Source organism: Saccostrea cucullata, unplaced genomic scaffold, assembly GCF_032062105.1.
Source record: "Saccostrea cucullata isolate Sc308-1 unplaced genomic scaffold, CSIRO_AGI_Scuc_v1 ctg371, whole genome shotgun sequence".
NCBI lineage: Eukaryota > Metazoa > Mollusca > Bivalvia > Ostreida > Ostreidae > Saccostrea > Saccostrea cuccullata.
In genome coordinates this window covers 1-21,586 of record NW_026923589.1, presented here as the reverse complement: position 1 = coordinate 21,586, position 21,586 = coordinate 1, and the positions used below count along the sequence as shown (strand labels likewise).

General features: G+C 33.9%; 4 protein-coding genes across 5 annotated transcripts; 1 reads left to right on the top strand and 3 right to left on the bottom strand.

The window, feature by feature from the left end:
* Nucleotides 1-1,228: 1,228 nt before the first annotated feature.
* Nucleotides 1,229-8,602, bottom strand: LOC134264435 (DNA polymerase delta subunit 3-like). Of its 2 annotated transcripts, none has more exons than XM_062746723.1 (14): nucleotides 8,449-8,602; nucleotides 8,191-8,246; nucleotides 7,988-8,087; nucleotides 5,059-5,166; nucleotides 4,878-4,942; nucleotides 4,462-4,552; nucleotides 3,735-3,956; nucleotides 3,571-3,616; nucleotides 3,259-3,343; nucleotides 2,928-2,974; nucleotides 2,706-2,771; nucleotides 1,988-2,185; nucleotides 1,720-1,814; nucleotides 1,229-1,377 (listed from the first exon to the last, which is right to left on the bottom strand). In XM_062746723.1, the coding sequence occupies exons 1-14, from the start codon at nucleotides 8,509-8,511 to the stop codon at nucleotides 1,288-1,290; spliced, it is 1,332 nt and encodes a 443-aa protein (XP_062602707.1). In that variant the 5' UTR covers nucleotides 8,512-8,602; the 3' UTR covers nucleotides 1,229-1,287. The 2 variants fall into 2 exon arrangements, with proteins under 2 accessions (XP_062602707.1, XP_062602708.1); XM_062746724.1 differs by having other exon boundaries at nucleotides 4,468-4,552.
* A 1,421-nt stretch (nucleotides 8,603-10,023) lies between these two features.
* On the top strand, nucleotides 10,024-12,344 carry LOC134264434 (leucine carboxyl methyltransferase 1-like). Its single transcript, XM_062746722.1, has 6 exons — nucleotides 10,024-10,217; nucleotides 10,268-10,480; nucleotides 10,910-11,151; nucleotides 11,351-11,460; nucleotides 11,685-11,768; nucleotides 12,009-12,344. Exons 1-6 carry the CDS (start codon nucleotides 10,025-10,027, stop codon nucleotides 12,130-12,132), a joined length of 966 nt encoding a protein of 321 aa, XP_062602706.1. The 5' UTR covers nucleotide 10,024; the 3' UTR covers nucleotides 12,133-12,344.
* Nucleotides 12,345-15,524: 3,180 nt separating this feature from the next.
* Nucleotides 15,525-17,806, bottom strand: LOC134264438 (zinc finger protein 418-like). Its single transcript, XM_062746726.1, has 2 exons — nucleotides 16,038-17,806; nucleotides 15,525-15,854 (listed from the first exon to the last, which is right to left on the bottom strand). The coding sequence occupies exons 1-2, from the start codon at nucleotides 17,802-17,804 to the stop codon at nucleotides 15,552-15,554; spliced, it is 2,070 nt and encodes a 689-aa protein (XP_062602710.1). The 5' UTR covers nucleotides 17,805-17,806; the 3' UTR covers nucleotides 15,525-15,551.
* A 1,397-nt stretch (nucleotides 17,807-19,203) lies between these two features.
* Nucleotides 19,204-21,482, bottom strand: LOC134264450 (uncharacterized; the record flags this gene model as incomplete). Its single annotated transcript, XM_062746753.1, has 4 exons — nucleotides 19,204-19,723; nucleotides 19,837-19,940; nucleotides 20,266-20,335; nucleotides 21,361-21,482. Coding segments are annotated over 4 exons (600 nt in total), but the record flags the coding sequence as incomplete, so codon positions are not given.
* Nucleotides 21,483-21,586: the final 104 nt, after the last annotated feature.

The following is a 21,586-nucleotide window of genomic DNA, read 5'->3' as shown; positions in this document are numbered from 1 at the left end:
CTATTTTACTTCTACATAGGACACTTATTTTGGGTTTCCCATGCAGATCAGGGACATTACCATTAGCATATGGGAGGCAGGAGGGGGATAGAGGGGGTTATCATTGAGTGAGCTCAATGCTCATCGTACCTCTAGATTATGTAAAAGACTGTCCAGCACTTTTTGACAAAATTGGACAATAAAAAAAATCATTGTTAAAATTAAGAACACTTAAAGGGCTTGAATTGGAAAATTTATATGAAAAATTGGACAGTTTTAAACATTACGAATGTAATACCCCTCCCCTTTTTATGCCCCCCTAAACGAAATTTCGGGGGTATATAATTTTTGCCCTGTCCGTCTAGCTGTTTGTCCGCAAAACTTTAACCTTGTCCATAACATTTCACTGGCTATGGCTTTCATATTTCACAGGTGTATTTCTTGTGACAAGACCTTTCTTTGGGTACTATCAAATTTGACCTTTTGACCTTGGAGTTTGACACACTTTTACACCAAAATTCCAAACTTTTACTTTGGCCACAACTTTTGAACGGTTGGTGCTAGGACTTTCAAATATGTATTATTTGAAACAAGACCTTTCGTTGGGTACCAACACCTTTGACCTACTTTTTAAAAATTTTGAACGGTAAGAGCTAGGGCTTTTATACTTCACAAATGTAATCCTTGTGACAAGACCGTTCATCGGATACAAACAACTTTGACCCTTTAGCCTTGACCTTGGAGTTGACTTACTTTTTAAAAACTTTAACCTTAGCCATATTTTTTTCAATGTTTAGGGCTAGGGCTTTCATACTTCATGTATGTACTCCTTGTAACAAGGCCTTCATTGGATACCTACAACCTTAACCCTTTGACCTTGACTTAAGCGTTTGACCTACCTTTAAAATAGTTAACCTTGGCCATAATTTTCGAGCAGGTGGTGCTAGGGTCTGATATTTCACATTTGTATTTCTTTCAAGAAGGCCTTACTTTGGGCACCAACATATTTGATTTGCATTTGAGAAAATTTAACCTTCGCCATGTTGCCATGCAGGACAATCAGTGTTTTACAAAAACTGCTGCATTCTATATTTTAATTAACATACTTGGGTAATTGTAGGTAACAGATGAATAGACATGACACACAAGGCATCAATTAAAGGAATATTTAAAAAAACTCATGATAAACACTTTATTTCATATTTTTATAAGTGTATCTATCTCACAGTCAAGTCAATAAATACATATTACGAGAAAATACTAGGGGAAAACAGCACTATAATAACTTTAAACAGCACAACTGTTTGTCTATTTCTTCACAAAGAAGGACGATATCGACATCTGCTTCCTACTGGCTGCAGAGGGGGGAGACTTTTTCTTTGGTGAGGCCTTTTTCTTCTACAATTATAAAACAATACATATCAAACGAAGTGCATTTTCATGAAATGTCGGCATAAATATCATAAAATCTTAGCACATCTACTGAAAATACAAGTACTGTAATGTTACTTCTCCAAGAAATACAAAAGATTGTCAAATATATACATGTATACGAAGTATTTGTCATCACTTGATTTTCCTTTAATTCTTGTACTGCTGATATTCATGTAAAAACTACATCAAACGCTACCTCCCGCTTCTGGTCTTTAATTCTGTCATTCAGTGATTTTCAAGTTATTCTGCAATATTAAGTACTTGTTTATATAAGGATTCTTCAATATATCTAAGAACTATTCCCACCTGTGGGGAGGCGGCTTTGGGCGTTTCCTTTACTGGGGGAGGGGGCTCTGTATCTGAGGCGTCTGTTGATTCACTCTCCCAGACTTTCTCTGTCACTGGAAGATAGACAACTTACACTGTACTCAAAACTTATATGTATTACACAGGAAATACTGTCTGAAATACTTCTTAAATAGGTTTTAATTATACTTTGTTAATACAATAAATATTTTAGAAATTACAAAAACAAAATTTTCAAAAAAAATCACTAAAATCCAAGAACACCCACCCATGAAACCGTCATCATCCATGAATGTTTTGGGGACCAACTTCCGCCTTCTTACTCTGTGCCTTTCTCCGTTCTGTGTGGGTTTTACAGTTTCTTCCTCCTTTTTGGGACTCTCTTTCTCGGGAGTGTTAGGGACAGGAGAGGGGTCCCTCGGGGGGCTGGGAACAGGACTGGGGGCAGGGCTCTCATAGTCCATCTCTTTAACAGAAAATCTCAAGGTTTAATTGTTAACAGAAAAAATACTGTTATAACTACAACTTGATCAAAGGCCATCATATTTATATACAAGAAGCATCATATTTATATACAAGAAGCTGATTTTTTTTCTTTACTTCTATGCTATTCTTTCCTCATGTAAATAATTTCAGAATTTCTTTTTATATGCAAACTACAGTGAAACACCCTTATAATAAAGTGCAAAGCTTTGTAACTCATTAGATTCAATATATTTTAAAGTCATGGGGAATTAAAATCACTTTGCTATAAGCTTCAATATATTATAAGGTTTGTTTGCTAGAAACATGTTTTACAATTATATTCTACCCTCTTCTAAAAAAAAAATTTAATCATTATAATTTAAATGCATTGAGAACCCTACCTTCTTCACTGCTGTCAGACATCTCTATTGAGAACCCTACCTTCTTCACTGCTGTCAGACATCTCTATTGAGAACCCTACCTTCTTCACTGCTGTCAGACATCTCTATTGAGAACCCTACCTTCTTCACTGCTGTCAGACATCTCCATTCTTATTCTTCTTCTCTTCTTCCTGCCACCCTCTTCATCTTTAAATAAATAACTAGTTACATGTATTACAAAATAAAACATCATCATATACAACAAAAAAATAAAAAAAAACATCAAAGTTCAAAGTATTCAAGTTTTTTTGGATACATACATATTATCAATCATTTAAGCCTTTAAGTAGTTTCTTGGGTTACCTGAGTCTGCATCTCTGGTCTTTTTTGACCTCTTCCCTTTACCATTTCTAAATGAAACATTTAATGAAGTATTTGAAGAATGCACAGTTCTTTCCTCAAAGTTTCAATTTTCTATACACATGCTGGTATTTATATGACTGTATCTTATCATTACACTTGTTTTAATCCTAGTAAAATTTCAATGAATATATCAATAAATATTATACATGTATATAATTTGGAATGCAGTTATTCTTATTAATTCCAATCCTTGTTTTATGAATACTTAAGCATAGAATTTTATAAGCAGAGTGTTTTTATCATCTTTAGATATTGAGTATATACTGCTCACTGTTTGGGTTGCGAATCTTTTTTCTTCTCCTCTTTTTGTTTGTCTTCTTTCTGGATTTCTTCACTTTTTGGGGCACCTTTCTTACCTATATTACATAAACAATCTGTGTACTAGATGTTAAACAGTGAGGATTTCCCTCATCTTAAAAATTTTGTCTTTCACCTGACATATCATGTGTCTATTAAAACATACCTGTGTCTATTAAAACATACCTGTGTCTATTAAAACATACCTGTGTCTATTAAAACATACCTGTGTCTATTAAAACATACCTGTGTCTATTAAAACATACCTGTGTCTATTAAAACTTACCTGTGTGATTGGCAAAGAAATTCATAACACCTCCCTTCTTGGTCTCCTGTAATATTACGACAGAATTAGTAATGGTAAGTCTGTAATCTAAAAGATATAAAGATGCTCTTCTTTCTGCTTAACAATAATGTTCAGGAAGAACAAAGTAATAAATGAAGACGTACCTTCTGTGATTTTTTGTCCTGTTTCGGCCCCGCTGAGAGCCCCTCAGTTTCAAGTTTGTGGTCCTCAGTTTTCTTGTCCTCTGTGTTTTTTGAGGAACTGTCCTCCGTTTTCTTGGAGGCATTGGCAAACATGCCTGCAATACCTGCTTTCTTGGCATCTTTTTTGGATTTTGTTGGGTGACCATTAGCTGTGGTGGTGGTGGAGCCATTGGCCTGATTTACCTGACAATTACATTACTGTAGGTTAATTTTTGGGGCTATGTTATGATTGTTATTTGATAAACGTGACATTATGTTATTTTGGCCCTATCCTATAACATTTGCAAACTATTTATCATTTTAAATTTGCTAAGATGTAGTTCAATTATAAAAGATACAATTTTCTCTCTCTAAAATTCGCCTCATTTTGAATTTACCCACAGTGCACTGACAAAAAGGCCAAAACAATGGGTGAAAATGTCACTTTGTTTTAGTTGCCCACTCACAGCTACTGTAAATAACATATTATTTGCGAGAACTTTATTCTCACGTAATTATATGACAGTGTATAATAGTATTCCGAAAGATTATATACTGCAATAACCAAAATTCGTGAATTTTTTGTCTTGCTAATAAAGGGTAAATGATAATCTTGCGAAAGAAAGGTGTCATCATAATTAAGTGATCTACAGTAAATTATATATATGAATAAGAATAGATACATAAATACAAAAAGTATTTAAACTACACTTACTTTTGGTTCTTCTTTCACAGACTTTGCTTGAGGTCTCTTCACATCTGAAGTTGGCTTGGCTTTGTCATACTTTATAGAACTATACCTAAAAAAAAACATTAGTCTCAAGGATAAAAACATAAAAGAGCAAAAAGTATGCTTTAATTTGTAGATATTTCTTATGTACTGTAAAAGCACAAATGTTCGTTGGGGATTAAATTTCGTTTATTTCGTTGTTAACAAAAATCAACGAAATTAAATCCTACACGAATTTTTATATGACTATATATTGAATAGGGTTACTTTCAAAACAACGAAATTAAATCCCCACGAAACTATTCTAGATGACAAAACAACAAAATTTTATCCCCACGAAAATTTGTGCTTCTACAGTATATTTTAAAGAAATGCCAAAAAGTCATATCACTTACTTGTGAATATCAAACAGATTTTCTTTGACACTGTCGTAGTCTGCTGTGTAGAGTGAATTAGAATCCTGCAAAAGAATTGTTTTAATCAAACACTCCATTTGCAAGCACCCAGTTCTTCTAAAGATTCAATTTGTGATACATTTTCAAACATAAATTAAATGATACACTGATGTGAACAGACCTTTAGACTGGCTTTCTGTACACTGTATACATGGACACTGTGGATCATGGAGAGTGAGTCTTTATATGACTCCAGATCTTCCTCTGGTACAACAGTACAAGTGTATAACTACAATAAAAAAACTCTCTTACACAAGATTGTGACGGAAATGCTCCAATCGGATTCAAAGTTTTGCCAAAATAAGGCAAAATTTGTAAGCGGAGTATCAATTTAATATATTTAAATTAAAGAATAATTCATATTATAGTAATCATTTTGACCATTCTTCTTTTCCAAATATCAATTAACAGTAACTATAAATTAATATGTGTCTAAAAGTAAATAACTTCTAAACTCAGTTTTACTGAATTCAAATGAAATGTTATGGAGTAGAATTTCGAAAACATTTCACAAATTATTCAGTTTTAAAGAACCATGGCATTCTTTCCCCAAACTTATTTAGAGTTGGGAACATCTTGATGTAAAGCCTAATTATATGAAACGTTTTAATAAAATTACACTACAACTTAACAGGGAATAGCAGCTTGTACGAATTCAACAGACACAATATCTTTTATTACAATGACACAATACTGAAACAAAAGATTTACAGTCACTTCGTACACAAACAGAGTCGTATACAAACCAACTCGTATACAGAAAGTCAACTCGTACACACAAAAAAGTCAACTGGTACACAAACCAGAAGTCAACTCGTACACAACTCATACATAGGTTTTCCTATGTGATTTAAGGTACATGTAATATTTGCCACAGTTTTCAAATAATTGAGAAGTCAACTCGTACACAAATGTGTTTTGAATTAACTAAATCAGGATTGTCAAATTCATTCTTAATTCTTAAATTAATTCTTAAATAAACGTAATTATCTTAAATAATTCTTATATTGTAAATTTAAATATTTTATTTGTTAAATATGTAGTTGAAAAACTTAATCCAAATGGATTTCTACAAAATTGTTATAAATACGTAGATTTTATATTTCTAAAAAAGTTTTCTGTTATGCAAGTAATGCATGTTGATGTAAAAAATAATATTTTATAGCATCCTAATTTATTATGTTAAATAGATATATAGTGTAGATAGTAAATGCGATCTAAATACATGGTAAGAATTTAATGGTATACTGTATAACACATTTTTCTTACACTTATCTAAACTTATTTAAATAAAAAAAGTTTTAGAAACTTACCGCTGCAGGAAAGACAACTCTCTAGAACCATGGTGAAGTATAAGGAATGAAGAAACTTTGAGACGTTTTCGATACTATCTCATAATTAAAGGATACTGAATTAGCGTTTGTCGCAGATTCAAGAAACCACCGCGCGTGTGTTGGTTTAACAATACTTCTTTGATGTTCCCATACATGTTAACCTATTGTGATGAAAAATAGGGAGATTCAGACCTCAAAAGCGGTAGCATTGCGCGTGCTTTGTTTTACGCTTGGATTACCGACATATTTAATGTAATATATTCATGTATATAGCCTTAAATGAAACCTACAATAATTAATCTTAAATATTAACTGCAAAGAAGGAGACAGAAATACCTCAAGTTTGACATAAATTGTACAAATTCAAATATTTTTCATGCTCCTCATTTTGCTTGGATTGGCTGTTAATTTAACTTAGCCTTTTGAAGAGTGCTAATTCTTTGCCAATATAGCCTAGAAGCAATAATTCTGAATGTTCATTCAGTTGTTAAATAAAACAAATGATGACATGGTTTAAATTAGATCTAAAACAAGTTCCTATCTTTCGTTATATAAATCAGATTTCCCGCGATGCTCGAAAACGAAAGTAGAGATGTGCCACATGGCTTGGTCAATCTAGTGATTCCTCTTGACTTTATTGATAAAATTGTGAGCTCCTGTGCTTTTATGGACGATGCCAAACGTTTTCATCTAATTATTTAAAGCTGTATCTCCTTTTTCATGGCAGTGATGTTGACTAAATTTATCGTAACCAATGTAATCACTGGAAATCTTGTGCTGTTGTCGTTGTCAAATTCGTGCTTGAAATCTATGTACACATCGATTCAAAAAAAGCGTTTGTATGCTTCTGAGTCAAACTGGGTCAAATCACACGATATCTAACGAGATTTTACGAGAGTGCCTTAAAAAATGGATACCCAAGCGAACCAAAAATACTCTAGACGCAACTTTTGTAGAAAAGCGGTAGATTTCTGAATTAAATCGGTAGGCGGGAGATGGGGTGAAAAAGCGGTAGACTCCCGCCTAAATCGGTAGAGTTAACATGTATGATGTTCCTATCAGGGAAGTTGAATAATTTAAATATTTAGGGAAAAAACTTAAGGAAAAGTAACACTTTGTGTTATCAAACATTATCTGTATAAAATTAAATCATAACGATTGTAATATAAAAGATGTGTACGAGTTGACTTCTGGTTTTTGTGTATGAGTTGACTTTTTGTATACGATTTGGTTTGTGTACGACTCGATTTGTGTACGAAGTGACTGGACACCAAACAAAATACTGATAGATGGAAGAAGAATTATTAAATTAAATCAGACATATTTTCATATAAGCTTAACATCAGAAGGTAATTTTCCCTCACTACCAGGTGAACAGCGTTGGAGTTGTTAGTTTGTGTGTCAATGTTAAACTTGAAGGAAGCCCTGTATCATACACTACAACATTGTCTCCTTCTAGAGAAGATGTCCTCTCTTTTGGATTGCTGACATCTGTTGGGAACAGTTCTGGGAGCAATCACTCTCACCCGCCAGGGAACACTTGGCTCCAAAAAATGGGCACCAGATGTAACAGACATGTAACTGCCTCCCCTGGGGATTGAACATGGGACCTCTGGCTTGCCAGTCTAGTGCTCTACCAATTGAGCTAAAGGGTTAACCCACTAGTCTAAGCTGTGTGTTAGATACTACAGCATAGAGACACTGATCAATCTTTACCTGAATTCCATCCCTGGGTTTAGAGAGACCTGACACAAAGTAAGTGGCCGTCACATTTTCTTTCTTCTTTCTTTGCTTCTCCACAAACGTGTACAACATCCTGTAGAAGGAAAATATATCACTTCTTCCCTCAAAACTTAGACTTATAAATACAAATTATTACTCAATACCTCACATTCACTGAACAGAAATAGTGTACATACTGTTTCGCCTCATTCACATGAACATGTAGATTCAGACTGAGCCATTTGTATGTCACCTATAAGCAAAATAAAAATTTAAGCATTTAAGTTTTCAAGCACAAAACCGTCTTCTGCAGTTCATCAAAAATTACCAAATACTCTACTTTCATTTTGACATATAAGGAAATAAAATTTCGTACATCAGATGTGCTATCCAGCGAATTCGCCTATCATTAAAAGGATATTAAGCATGAAATACATTGTAATAAAAAGACTCACTATTTTTCCCTCGTCATTAACGTATTCTTCTAAGTTTTCTAAATACATGGAGTCTGTCGCCATTGTATTGATTTTTTTTTTTATTTACTTCCCGCGCTATTTGTTTACTCTTAGCTCACATCCGGTACCGACTTTCGTTTTCACTTTCAAAATTAATAATTGTAAAACATTCTGCTTTCGTGTTTAATGCAAATAACATTAATTTCCTTAGAGCAAAATTTAATTATTTCTCTTGACACTATTTTTTCTTTCTTCACATTTACTGCGAGAATTAAATGAGATGTAAACTGTCATGGTGGGCAATGAGCTCTTCACAGGAGTAAACTGAACACATTTTTCACATTATCAGGTTGGGCACACACCGCCAAATGGTCATTTAACCCCCGTTTGGTGGTCATTTGCCCATATCGGCGTCTTTTTTAACCACCAAATGGTGGTCTTTTTCATTCAAATCCAATTTTTATTAAAATGAAGCAAAGGCGCATTTACTTAGGCATTTGGGAATTTTAATTAACATATTCATCGCACATTTAATAACATTTAGTCAATTTTCCATGTGGAATTTCTGTGGAACTTCGTAAAAACGAAACCCACAGCTGTTCGTGACGGCCGAAAAGTTTGTAAACAATACAAAAAAAATATTTTGTTGTGTATAGTTCGGTAAAAAATACATTTAAACAAGAGGTGTTAGTCTAGAGAAGTAACTTTTCAAACGATCTTTTGATCTGCGTTATGAATCTTTAAAAAATCCCGTTAAACACGAGCTCCTCGAATCTTATTGTATGGTGGGCACTTAGTGCCATAATATTATTTTTCCTACATTTGAATGTAACATTTATTCTTTATTTTCTTTTAGGACGAAGTTGCTTTCTGTGCGAACCTTTGTGGTTTAAATCTATGTTGTATCTACTATATTTATTAAATATTTTTGAATAAAAGATTTACAAAGTGACATTTGCAATTATTCCTGTTTTTATTCCAAAATTATGGTTTTCGAGTGATTATTTTAACATGAATTCACTGCATATCGCATTTTTATAAAGAATAAAGCCATTGCTTACAAAAAACTTTTAAAAGCGAATGTGTGTCCTCGTATTTTACTTTTTGAAAATTAACACTTTGTCATCATGTAGTTAATTCAGTCTTTTGACCCAAGTTTGGAAAAGATTTTTTTGATTGGTTTAGATAATTGATCGGTTGCCCGGATGACAGAAATATGAAGTGATCAACACGATTAATAGGCTCATCCACGCGCGAGACGGAGGGAATTTTTCTTTTAAAGTTAAAACAGAGAAACGTTACATTTGTTTACATAGGTGACGATTTTGTCAATTATTTGAACGACACTGCGCAAAAAAGTCCGCTCTTTTAATTTTTTTCGTTCAGAGTACATTCTTTGCAATATCTATATTTTATTCCCCGTGAGTTGAAATTATGCGCCATTTCACGTCATTTCCATAACCTTTACAGAACGATTTTTCTCTCCCATTTGGTGGTTAATAAAGACGCCGATATGGGCGAATGACCACCAAACGGGGGTTAAATGACCATTTGGCGGTGTGTGCCCAACCTGATTATGGCTAGTGACGACGGTGTCATTTTAACAAATGATGATGCAGCTCAGTGTAAGCGTTTTGCAGTAGAGAAGAAGTATTGGGCGGATCCATATATTTCTCTTATGACGCCAAGAAGCTCGGCAAAACATGCACCTGAAATCAGTCGGGGTTACATACAAATATATATAATTTATACATATATATATAAAGTTTGTACCATAAGCATAAATTTTAAAGATATATAATTTTTTTTGCTATGTTAGGCTTAATTTGGAGTAAATTTATTTTTCAGATAACAGATAGGAATTGCCAAGTTGTCAACTTTGGTGCAGGATCAGACACAAACTACTGGTTGTTGAAAGACATGGATATGTATCCCAAATCCTTCATTGAACTAGACTTTAAATCAGTGACAGCAAGGAAAGTTAACCAGATAAAACGCCATGAAGCTCTTCTCCAAATAATTGCTTCAGAAGGTATAACAATGAGGTCGAGAAATACATTAATTAGTGATAAAATACAAGGCAATACGCCAGTCAAAAATTTTTCAATGAACAGTGTCAAGACGTATCTACCACAGTTAATATATTGCAAACTTTGTCATCATAAATGATTGATTTGAGCATCTTGCTCCTCAGACCTTTAGTTTTTTTTCTTAATGGGGCACATGGACTGACCGTTCCCAGTACCCGATACTCTGAAAGCCAGCATTATTTTATGGTAGACAAATGTAAGGTGATGGAAATGCTGATGATTTAACGAGCTCAGATTAACATCACTATTGGTATTAAATTGTGAAGCAATTCTTTGCACTAGTTGTCAGTCTTTCCCAGTCCATGACTCTAAGCTTCAGATAGTAACCTTTATAAATATAAATATGTTTTATTATTTTTTCTTTGTTTTAGATGGGGATATAAGATTAAGCAAGTCGGAAATCCATGGGAGTGATTACCATCTTGTAGATGCCGATTTGTCAATTTTGTCACAAGTGGAGAAGAAGCTACAGGAATCTGGAATCGATAAAACATTACCAACTCTGTTTATGGCAGAGTGTGTTCTGGTTTACATCGAATTTAACAAAACGAAAGAACTGCTGAAATGGATTGCAGAACAGTTTCCGGTTGCCATGTTTATAAATTATGAACAGGTCAGAATTGATTTTAAATATTCTATAGACAAACAACTACTGTACAAAGAAAATGTACTAGACACATACTGATTTGTTCCATCACTTATTATATTTCATTAGTTATTGCTAGCTTCTTTGTAACATCTCACCGACCAAATGTGCAATGTATACAGGAAATTTCTAAGGTATAAAAAAAGTGACTTTTTTTCTGTAATAGGTGAACATGGCAGATCGCTTTGGGGACATAATGATAGAAAACTTGAAGTCTCGAGAATGTTTTCTGGCTGGAGTAGAGGCTTGTAAAAGTCTGGAGACACAAAGGCACAGGTAAGCATTTCATTCTACCATGTCAATTCAGTCATCCAACTATTGGGGGTTTTTTTGTTAATGGTCAGAATTATTTCACATACAAATTAAAATTTTAATAAACCCAGGTTTGTACTGAGAAGCTCTTTAAATTACAAAAAAATAAATTATTTGTAAACAAAATAAATTTTAGTTATTATTTAAAATTTCTAACATTTAAGAACCAGTTGTCTGTATAATTTTAGGTTTCTTGATGTTGGTTGGGAGGGAGCTGATGCTATGGACATGCTACAGGTCTACAAGTGTCTGCCTCAGGCCGATGTTCACAGGTCAGTTCAACCAAAAATCTACAGATCTTTCATTTAATATTTGGAAATTAAAAGGTGGGGAAAGTTAACTAGTGAAAAAAAGAAGACAAAAATAAAACCAGGGAAAAATGTAGCAAATTTCACTCATTTATTTTATAAAATGTAATGTATAATTATTAACAAAAGATAGTACTCGACTGAAAATATTCCCATTGCAGGTTCTAATGTGAAAAGGTTAAAATTTGCTTCTTTTTCCTACAGGATAGAGAAGTTAGAATTCATGGATGAAAAAGAACTTCTGGAGCAGCTGTTAGGTCATTACTGTTTATCGTGGGCGTGGAAAGACCCGAATCACCTTGGATTGGCTGATCTCGACGTCACATGATCAAAGGGAAGAAACTGTACTCTAACATTTATACCCTCGCTTGATGAAATCCCACACAGCTTCATGTCATACTGCCAGTTGACTTATTTATACAGATTTTATGGATATCGGGCTGCTGTGTTGTGATATATCAGTTTATATGCAGAAATTGTTGATGACTTTAACTTGTGGCTGCTTTTAATATTGTTGCCGAATAAATTGTTGCTCTATGTCCATTTTCTTTTTTTAAATGAAATTGTATTTAGTTTATGTTTGATTTGGTACGGTTGTTCCTAAGATTTGAAATAGAGGGTGTCTGGGGTTCCTCTCCTAGCAGGGTTGAGGGGGAATACCAGAATAGCTAGGGGAGTACCATACATCATTATAGAAGGGGAATAGCTCAGTAGGGTACACAATTTGATCCAAGTATCAAATAAGATTTAAATCTAGGTCACCAGAATACTCATACGTGGCATTAAATTTTACAGGTAAATCAAAGTTGATTTCAATGTTGTATGAAGTTACAAGCTGCCAGAGTGAGACAGACAAACAGAGAGAGAAAAAGGAGAGAGCTTCACTATAATCGCAGGAGTTTGCGTACCTATCAATTTTACCGAAATTTTCAGTAAATTTAAAAAAAAAAAACGTAATACCTGTAATCACATTTTTATTATTATAGGAGTATTACATATTCTTTTAATTTACTAAAAAAATCAGTAAAATTGATAGGTACACAAACTTCTGTGCTTTACTGAAAGATGTAGCTGCAATAATGTAGCCCTCTCTAATTTTTTTATCTGATGTTTTCTCCGAAAAATAACTAGAGGTACTGTGAGCAATGACCTCACTAAATGATACCCCCCGCCTCCCATATGGTTATAACTGATGATAAAGTCCATGTTTTGCTGTGGCCGGGAAACCCAAAATATGTGTTGGAACAAAAAGTAAAATAGGAGGTGCCATACATGTTAACTCTCCCGATTTAGGCGGGAGTCTACCGCTTTTTCACTCCATCTCCCGCCTACCGATTTAATTTAGAAATCTACCGCTTTTCTACAAAAGCTGCGTCTGAAGTATTTTTGGTTCGCTTGGGTATCCATTTTTGAAGCCACTCTCATTAAATCTCGCTAGATATCGCGTGATTTGACTCGGAATCATACAAACGCTTTTTTTGTACATAGTTCAGTTCAGTTGTGGATTTCCCTCCTATGTATAAGGAGCACCCGAGAAGGTTGTTTCATAAAAGGCATAAAAATTAAAAAATAAAAGAGATAAAGTGAGGAAAAGACAGTTAGTAAAATCTATTCTATGTAGTGCTGTAAAATAAAGTTAGAGGTGAAAGACCAACTAAAAATAAAACAAGAATTTACATACTATACAGTAGCTTAACTCCTAAAGTAAAATTGTTTCGGCCCTAAAAGTTCTTTAAAAAAAGAAAGCCACAATTAAAAAGAACCTTACACCGTTTCCATGACTGTTTCTAATTAAAAAAATTATTTTAACTCTAAAAATAATTTTATATTCCTCTTTACCAAAAAAAAACAAAGGAAAAATATTAAGGTCTGTTGGTTGTAGACTGTGTACTAATTTTTTTAATAATTTGAGCTCTATGGCAGTGTAGAGCAAATATCATGTTGCGGCTCAGGTTCTCAATGAATATCTGAATTTTGTTGTTTCTGGATGGAATCTCTGAAAATGTGAAGTAGGAGGGGTCGATAATAATCTGTAGCAATCTAGTGTCCTCCAATAAGTATGAATTTGATTCCTGTGTGCCAATTTTTTCTTGCAGGTAATGACCTATTTTCATCAGATACGGCTGTCTAATAGAATCTAAGGTGGGACATTTTAGTAAAAAGTGTAATCTGTCCTCTGTGGTCTCTCTACATAACAAGCAGTCGTTTTTCACTTTGTGTTGGTTAAATTTATTAATATTGTCCTGTAAGCGGTAGGTATTTGTTACGAGTTGAGCTTTGACAATGGCCTTATTTGATGCCTTCGGTGAAAACGTACTTGACTGCCATAATGGATGAGGTCGTCTGCATGAGTTGGTCTGTAATTTCAGATGTTGCAGGGAAACTTTTTCTGAGATTTCAATTTCATTTTTGATTTGCCAGTAGTCAGATATTTGCTTCTTTACTTTCTGTTTCCAGTGTTTTGCCTCTTCATTGCTTTTTATATTTTTTAACAGGTAACATAGATTTCAAGCACGGATTTGACAACGACAACAACATAAGCCTACCAGTGATTACATTGGTTACGATAAATTAAACAACATCCCTGCCATGAAAAAGGAGATACAGCTTTTAAGAATTAGATGAAAACATTTGACATCGTCTTTAAAAGCACAGAAGCTCACAACTTTATCAATAAAGTCAATAGAAATCACTCGATTGACCAAGCCATGTGGCACATCTCTACTTTCGTTTTCGATCATCGCGGGAAATCTGATTTATATAACGAAAGATACGAACTTGTTTTAGATCTAGATTAAACCATGCCATCATTTGTTTTGATTAAAAACTGAATGAACATTCAGAATAATTGCCTCTAGGCTATTTCAGCAAAGATCACTCTTCAAAAGGCTAAGTAAAGCAGCCAATCCAAGCAAAATGATAAGCATGAAAAATATTTGAATTTGTACAATTTATGTCAAACTTAAGGTGTTTCTGTCTCCTTCTTTGCTATTGATATTTAAGATTAATTAGTGTAGGTACCTGATTTCATTTAAGGCTTATAACATGAAAGATATCGATAATCCAAGCGTTAAACAACACGCGCGCAACGCTACCGCTTTTGAGGTCTGAATCTCCCTCTTTTTCATCACAATAGGTTAACATGTATGAGGTGCACAATGGCAATATGTAATAAAGATTCTGTGAAAGTTTCATTAAATTTCACTCAGTGGTATAAGAGGAGTTGCCAATAAGAGATGAATACCCTAAAGCGTAACAGACGGATGGACGTATAGACAGCTAGACGTACAGACAGACGGACATACCGATTACAGTATACCCTCCCTTTTTTCAAGCGGGGGGTATAAAAAAAGGAGAGGGCTACATTATTGCAGCTATGAAAGATGAAAAAAATCTAGAGATATCTTTTAGAAAGCTTTTCAACTTAGGGCAAAGGTGATCCAGATTAAATTTAATTATGAATTAATTTAAATGCATAAAAAAGTACCCCATGTCTTCAGAAGAATGATTACCTACCATGAAAGGGAACAAAAAGATTTTTGTTAATTTAATATTTCATCGCAAAAACTCAACAGGATCATTAATATTCATTTACTGGTGAATATTTTCACAATCTACATAACTTATACACTGTGATACAGTAATAATGTAACAGGAGGCTCCTTGTATAGTATCCAAACAGCTCCAGATCTTGTGGAGTTCAACTTGATTTTCATCAATAAAACCGTGAATTTTGTTTGACAATTCTTATTCCATCGGATCACTTGCAACAACAAAGTCTGAACTGTCTGCTGAGTCTGTGATGTCATCTTGTTCATTTACATCTGTGATGTCACTAGTGATGTCACTAGTTTCTGAGCCTTTGTTGGCTTGATGGGTGATTATTGTTTGGCCACCAGACAGAAGGATGTCTGCTATTTCCTGAGGGATGACTGCCGTTTGATCAGAGTCGGGCTGAATTATATACTGAACTGTTTCCTGTTGATTATCGGACGTCATGGAATACGACAAGGTTACAGTCTCTTCAGCATTTGTTAGTGTCCCTGGCATCTGAAATGAAATACAATTACATGTAAATGCAATTGTATATAAAAATATCAACAATTATGAAAACATACTCTGAGCCCAGCTGAGGTAAAATAATTATATGTACATGAATATCAGACTTACTTTCTTGCTTACTTACATTATTAATATAATTTATGAATTGATTATGAATCAGTGGAGAGGTACCTCTAATGTAGCGGTGGTGTCTTTGGCGATAGGTTGACAGATCTGAAGGACTTCTCCCTCTTCATCCACCATGATAATCTTACAGTTGACGTCCCTCTCTTCTGTCAATGCTTCCAATTCTTCAACGGTCTCCTTTGCCTCCTGGATTTCTTTGTTCTCTATATTCTGGTGGTGAGCGTACTTGAGATGATGTAACAAGAAAGATTTCTCCACAAACCCTTGAGAACACTGATCACAGATGTATGGGAAGGAGTCATTGTGAGCGAAGTGCATGTGTTCCACCAGCTTAGCTTTGTAACAGAAGCTGACTCTGCAGTGAGAACAGAAAAACAAATCCTCGTCGGTCCTCCCGTACTTATATCTTCCTCTGGATAACTGAGGCGGTTTGTATGTTACGTCAGAGTGAGACTGCTGCATGTGTTCCAGAAGCAGCCTCTGTCTAGAAAACCCCATCTTACAGCCATCAACACTGCACTGGAATGGAAAAATATTGAAGTGAACATGTTGTACATGAGAAACCATGGCTGCCTTGAGATTGAAACCCTTTCCGCAGTAGGAGCAATGAAAGTTCTCCACAGAGGGCTTGTGTACTAGTTCAATATGTCTTGTAAGATTGTACTTAAACCAGAATCCCTTCTCACAGTGCGGACAATTTAAAAGTCTCGATTTATCACCCCCGTGGGAGAGCATGTGTCTGTTGTATTGGTTCCTCCTGGCAAACTCCTTTTTGCATACTGTACATGTAAAGTTAATTTTCTTGTTATGGATTTCATCACAGTGTTGCTTTAACACAGATGAATGTTTGAATTTGGCAGGGCAAAGTTTGCAATGGTTTTTTTGACCTGTTATTTTGTGAACATATCTGATATGATTCCTCAAGGTTTGAAAATTCTTGTATGACTTTTCACATTGATGGCAGGTATAAGGTTTGGACTTGGAAAAATCATTTTGACCATCAACATCACTTTGTGGTTTTTCATTGCTCTCTTGAGTTAGTTTGTTCGTAATCTTCCCTGAATCAATAGATTTTGCAGGTTCACTGGATAGTTTGTCTGAAAATTCTTGAACAAGTGATTCGTTTTGATTTATATTGTGCACATCTTCGGATTTATTGCTAACATTTTCCTTTACGGTTAACCTTAAGTCTTCACTTTCAAATATTTTCAAGGTATTTAGGTTTTCAGTGTCAATGGCAGCTTGATCTAAAGTATCCACTGTATCTTCACTCCAATCTGATGGGAGGATCACAATGTAATCTTTGTCATTTCTATTACTCTCGATCCCCTTTTCAGCATTCATAATGGACTCGGAAATTTTCACTCCACGTAAACTGTACCTATTGCCCTCTGTTTCTTGTTGCACAATGTTCGGTTTTCCTTCATCAGAAGCAGATTTTCTTGGCCTACCTCGTTTTCTCTTTAGAATCTGGTTTGGGTTATCTGGAGGAGTGGGTGTTCCTGGAGGATTCAATATCTCTGTGTCCACGTGACATCCTTGATGTTTATTGACTTGATCAACAAACTGATTCTCATCTTTTTGAACGTTCGTTATATTTATTTCCAAGGCATTAGAAAAGTCAACTCTCTTTCCTGATTTACTTACAGACAAACGTAATGTTTGTTGAGAATTTGTCTTCTGAACTCTCGTTTCCACATAACATGAATGAGTATTAAAAAGACAGGTCCATCGGATATCATTAAATCCGGATTTCAATGCCTGATAGAGAAAATCCACGGGAAGAGACATTACTATACCATCTGCTTCCATGATCTATTTCAGTGTTTACATGCAAATTGAAAGTAGCCGGAACAAATTGAACATCGAGCCCGATTTCAATACACAACAATTTTTTTTACCCCCCCCCCTTTTTTTTCAACACCAAATGAATCCTTTTCTTTTAAACACTGTTTAATGCAATTTTAGAAGTAATGGGACACTAACTTCTATTTATTTACAATTATATGCCAATAATGCCATGGAATTGTTTAGTGATTATAATGGTCTTTAAAACATCTTTCTACCAAGTCCTTTTATTTTAAAAGCTAGGTGGGAAATGAATGAGTTAGATAAATAAAATCGTGTAAAAAAGCAATAGTTTTGTGCGTAATGGTTATTTTGAGGGTTTTCCAATTTTTTCTTGGTATTAATGGTGATATAAGTGTTAAATAATTTAATGTAATTAATGAAGAAATATACAAAATGTGGCCAACAAGCGCTGGGGTTGAATTTTGTGAGTGTCGTGGAAATTTGGAAATATATGGACAAATATTCAACCCAGCGCTTGGTGCCTGTGATTATTAGCAGACCTAGTGTACTTTCTAATTGTCTTTGGCGCAGACTTTATTACTTGAAGAAATCTACATCCCCCCGGTCACCTTGATTCGATATGAATTATCACGCACAAAGATTGACACTGTTTGATGTTAATTTGGATATTTTTCCTGGAAAAAGACGTTAATTAATGATTATCTAGTTACTAATATCTGCAAAACATAATCATAAACGTCAACTTCTCTTAATTCTTACCGCCTGCACTTATGCATATAAAGATTTATTTCTCCAAATTGATTCAATACGCAAGAGTATATATGTATACATGTACGTACTGTACCAACAGTTTCCAGAAGGAGGCATCTAATAACAAACAAGTTGATGAAACAAAGATATCAATTTTGCAAATTAAGCTTAATTGTAACCAAATACGCCATTTTCATACGATTTGTAGCAAATGTCAATAAAAGGGGGGGGGGGGAGCAAAAAAAAAAAAAATTAACTTCGGTGATAACCTCTGAATGACAAATGAAAAGGCGTTCATATTTGACACAATATGCCATAAAAAATGACATTTTACCCACAATTCTTTGAATTTGATTGTTTTCATATTTATTTTCTTAGACATGGATAAAAAAGGAGAAAAGTTAAAAAAATATCTGATAATTTTAATATTTCAAACAGATCTGGAAATAAATACAATTTTTTCTTTTAATATATTTTTCTATAGATTTTCATATCTTGTATCTAAGTACTTAATCAGTCAAGTACATCTTTTTGAAAATTTATATATTATGTTCAGTGTATGCACATTTCTTATAAAATCACATACAGTTCAACAAAATAGATGCTCTTAAATTACATTGCTCACCTGAGTTTAATGGCTGTGATAATGTTGAGAAAATCTTTCTCTGAATTTTCTCAACCAGTTCTTTCATTTTAAAGTAATATACTGCTAACTACAACACTGCATATGTAGTTAACTATACAAATCATCAATACACCTAATTTAAAAATAAGTACATTATAAGCTTTTAGCATCATTTAAACATTTAAGTTAAGTACATCACAATTTCTGACTAGAAAAGACACTAACACTTATCAAAGTGCTTCATGTTTCTGAGTTATTAAACACATTTTTTATATATTCCCCTATACTTGTAGATGTAACAAAGGGTACATGTGTGACTGTTGATAAATTATTGATAAGCATGGAAGAAGTAGTCACCACAGAGGTTAAAGGGAAGGTAGAAGTTTGGTTTGAGATCCTGTGGTCAGCCTGAGATGAGTGTTCACTCACTATGCCATATATAGATAATCCCACGTCGTATATCACAGCAAAACCAAAGTACAGCGGAACCAGGTACAGTAGATATCCAAACAGGGACGGGATCGGTAACGGTATCTGCTGCTTCCTAAAATAATTATAAATAATGATGTTCAATGGATATTAAAGAAGTCTAGTTTATTTTTAACCATGGGAATTACGAATGTTTTGAATTTTGTTCATCAGTAATTGTATACATACAGATTTTCTTTCCTCCTGGCATTAAAGCACATTAAAAATATAAATAAAGCTACTTCTATGTTGATAGTAAAGGAAGAGAATTTTTCCAATATTTCTACAAAGCCCTGAAAAGAAAAGAAACAACAATGTAGATAAATTTTAAACTAAAGATGAAAATAGTGTCCATTTTTTTGATGAAGTACTGACGTCCATTTGAATTTATAATGTTTGTAGAAAAAACGTATTTTTCCTTTTTATTAGCTGAATTTACAAATTGGTAGACCATAATTAGGATACAGTCGAATTTACAAGTTGGTAGACAATAATTATAATATAATATTAAAATTTATATAATTTTTTTCAGAAAAAACTTATTTTTCCTTTCACCTAATTTACAAATTGGTGACTATTTTTATTATAATACAAGTGAGAGTGTTTGGTTGGATTTACCTGTGGGTCTAACATTGAGACACCAAAAACAATGGAGAATACTACAAAGGAGACAACAGAACTGCAAAAACTGAAAATAAAACAGAAATAAAATAATGTGATATAAAATATTACATATAAATTCTATTGCTTTGTAGAAATTTTCATTTCCTGAACAATTTTAAAGAAGAAACCTGTGTTCTTTTAAGAATGATGATATTTAATACCAGGCTTTAACAAGAAATCTGTGAGCCAATGCTCACTAGTAATACCCCCGCTCTGACGTAAATACACACTATCATGTTAATATACACAAGTTCAATTACAGGCAGATGCACAGAAAAATTTGAAGTCAACATCAGATTCATATCAAAATTAATTCCACCATATGGCATGCCTCAACAAAGAGTGTACTAAAATTAAGCATCTGCTATGAATAGTTAATGAGAAAACTGTGACAATTTGTTATGTATGAAATAGACAGACGCACAGACAAACAGGAAGTTGACATCGAATTTGAACAAAAATGTATCCCACCATATGGCATGCCGTAGGAAAGATTGTGTTAAAATTTCAAGCATCTGCGATGAGTAGTTGCTGAGAAAACTGCAACGAATAATTGTTATATATGAAACGAACAGAAGCAAAGACAAACAGGAAGTTGACATTGGATTTGAACAAAAATGTATCCCACCATATGACATGCCTCAGGAAAGATTATGTTAAAATTTCAAGCATCTGTAATGAGTAGTTGCTGAGAAAACTATCAAAAATTTATTATAAATGAAACTGACAGACACACAAACAGGAAGTTGAGATCGGATTTAAACAAAAATGTATCCCACCATATGGCATGCCTCAGAGAAGATTGTGTTAAAATTTCAAGCATCTACAATAAGTAGTTGCTGAGAAAACTGCGACGAAAGTTTGTTATGGACAGACACACGGACGGACAGACACACAGACACACAAGGGCAAAACAGTATACCCCCCTCTCCTTCAGAGCGGGGGTATAATTAACAAATTTTTAGCATCCACTGATTATGTCATACTTTGGGCTTTTACTTGAAAAGCTGTGTTAGATGGGTAGGTATTTCAGGGAAATCAGCTACTCACCATTTGGCATTGAGACATCTAACCCTCTTCTGTGTTCTGTATTCTGTCAGTTTATCTTTCTTCCAGGCTGACTCAAGCCACCCTAATACTGAACAAATAGAGGTTTTATCACACCCTGAGTTCTAGAGGTTGACCATTTAATTTTTCTATACATTGTACTTTAAAATGAATTTATTATTACATGGATTATTTAAAAGTTCTTTAATGCAGATATAATCATTTCTTT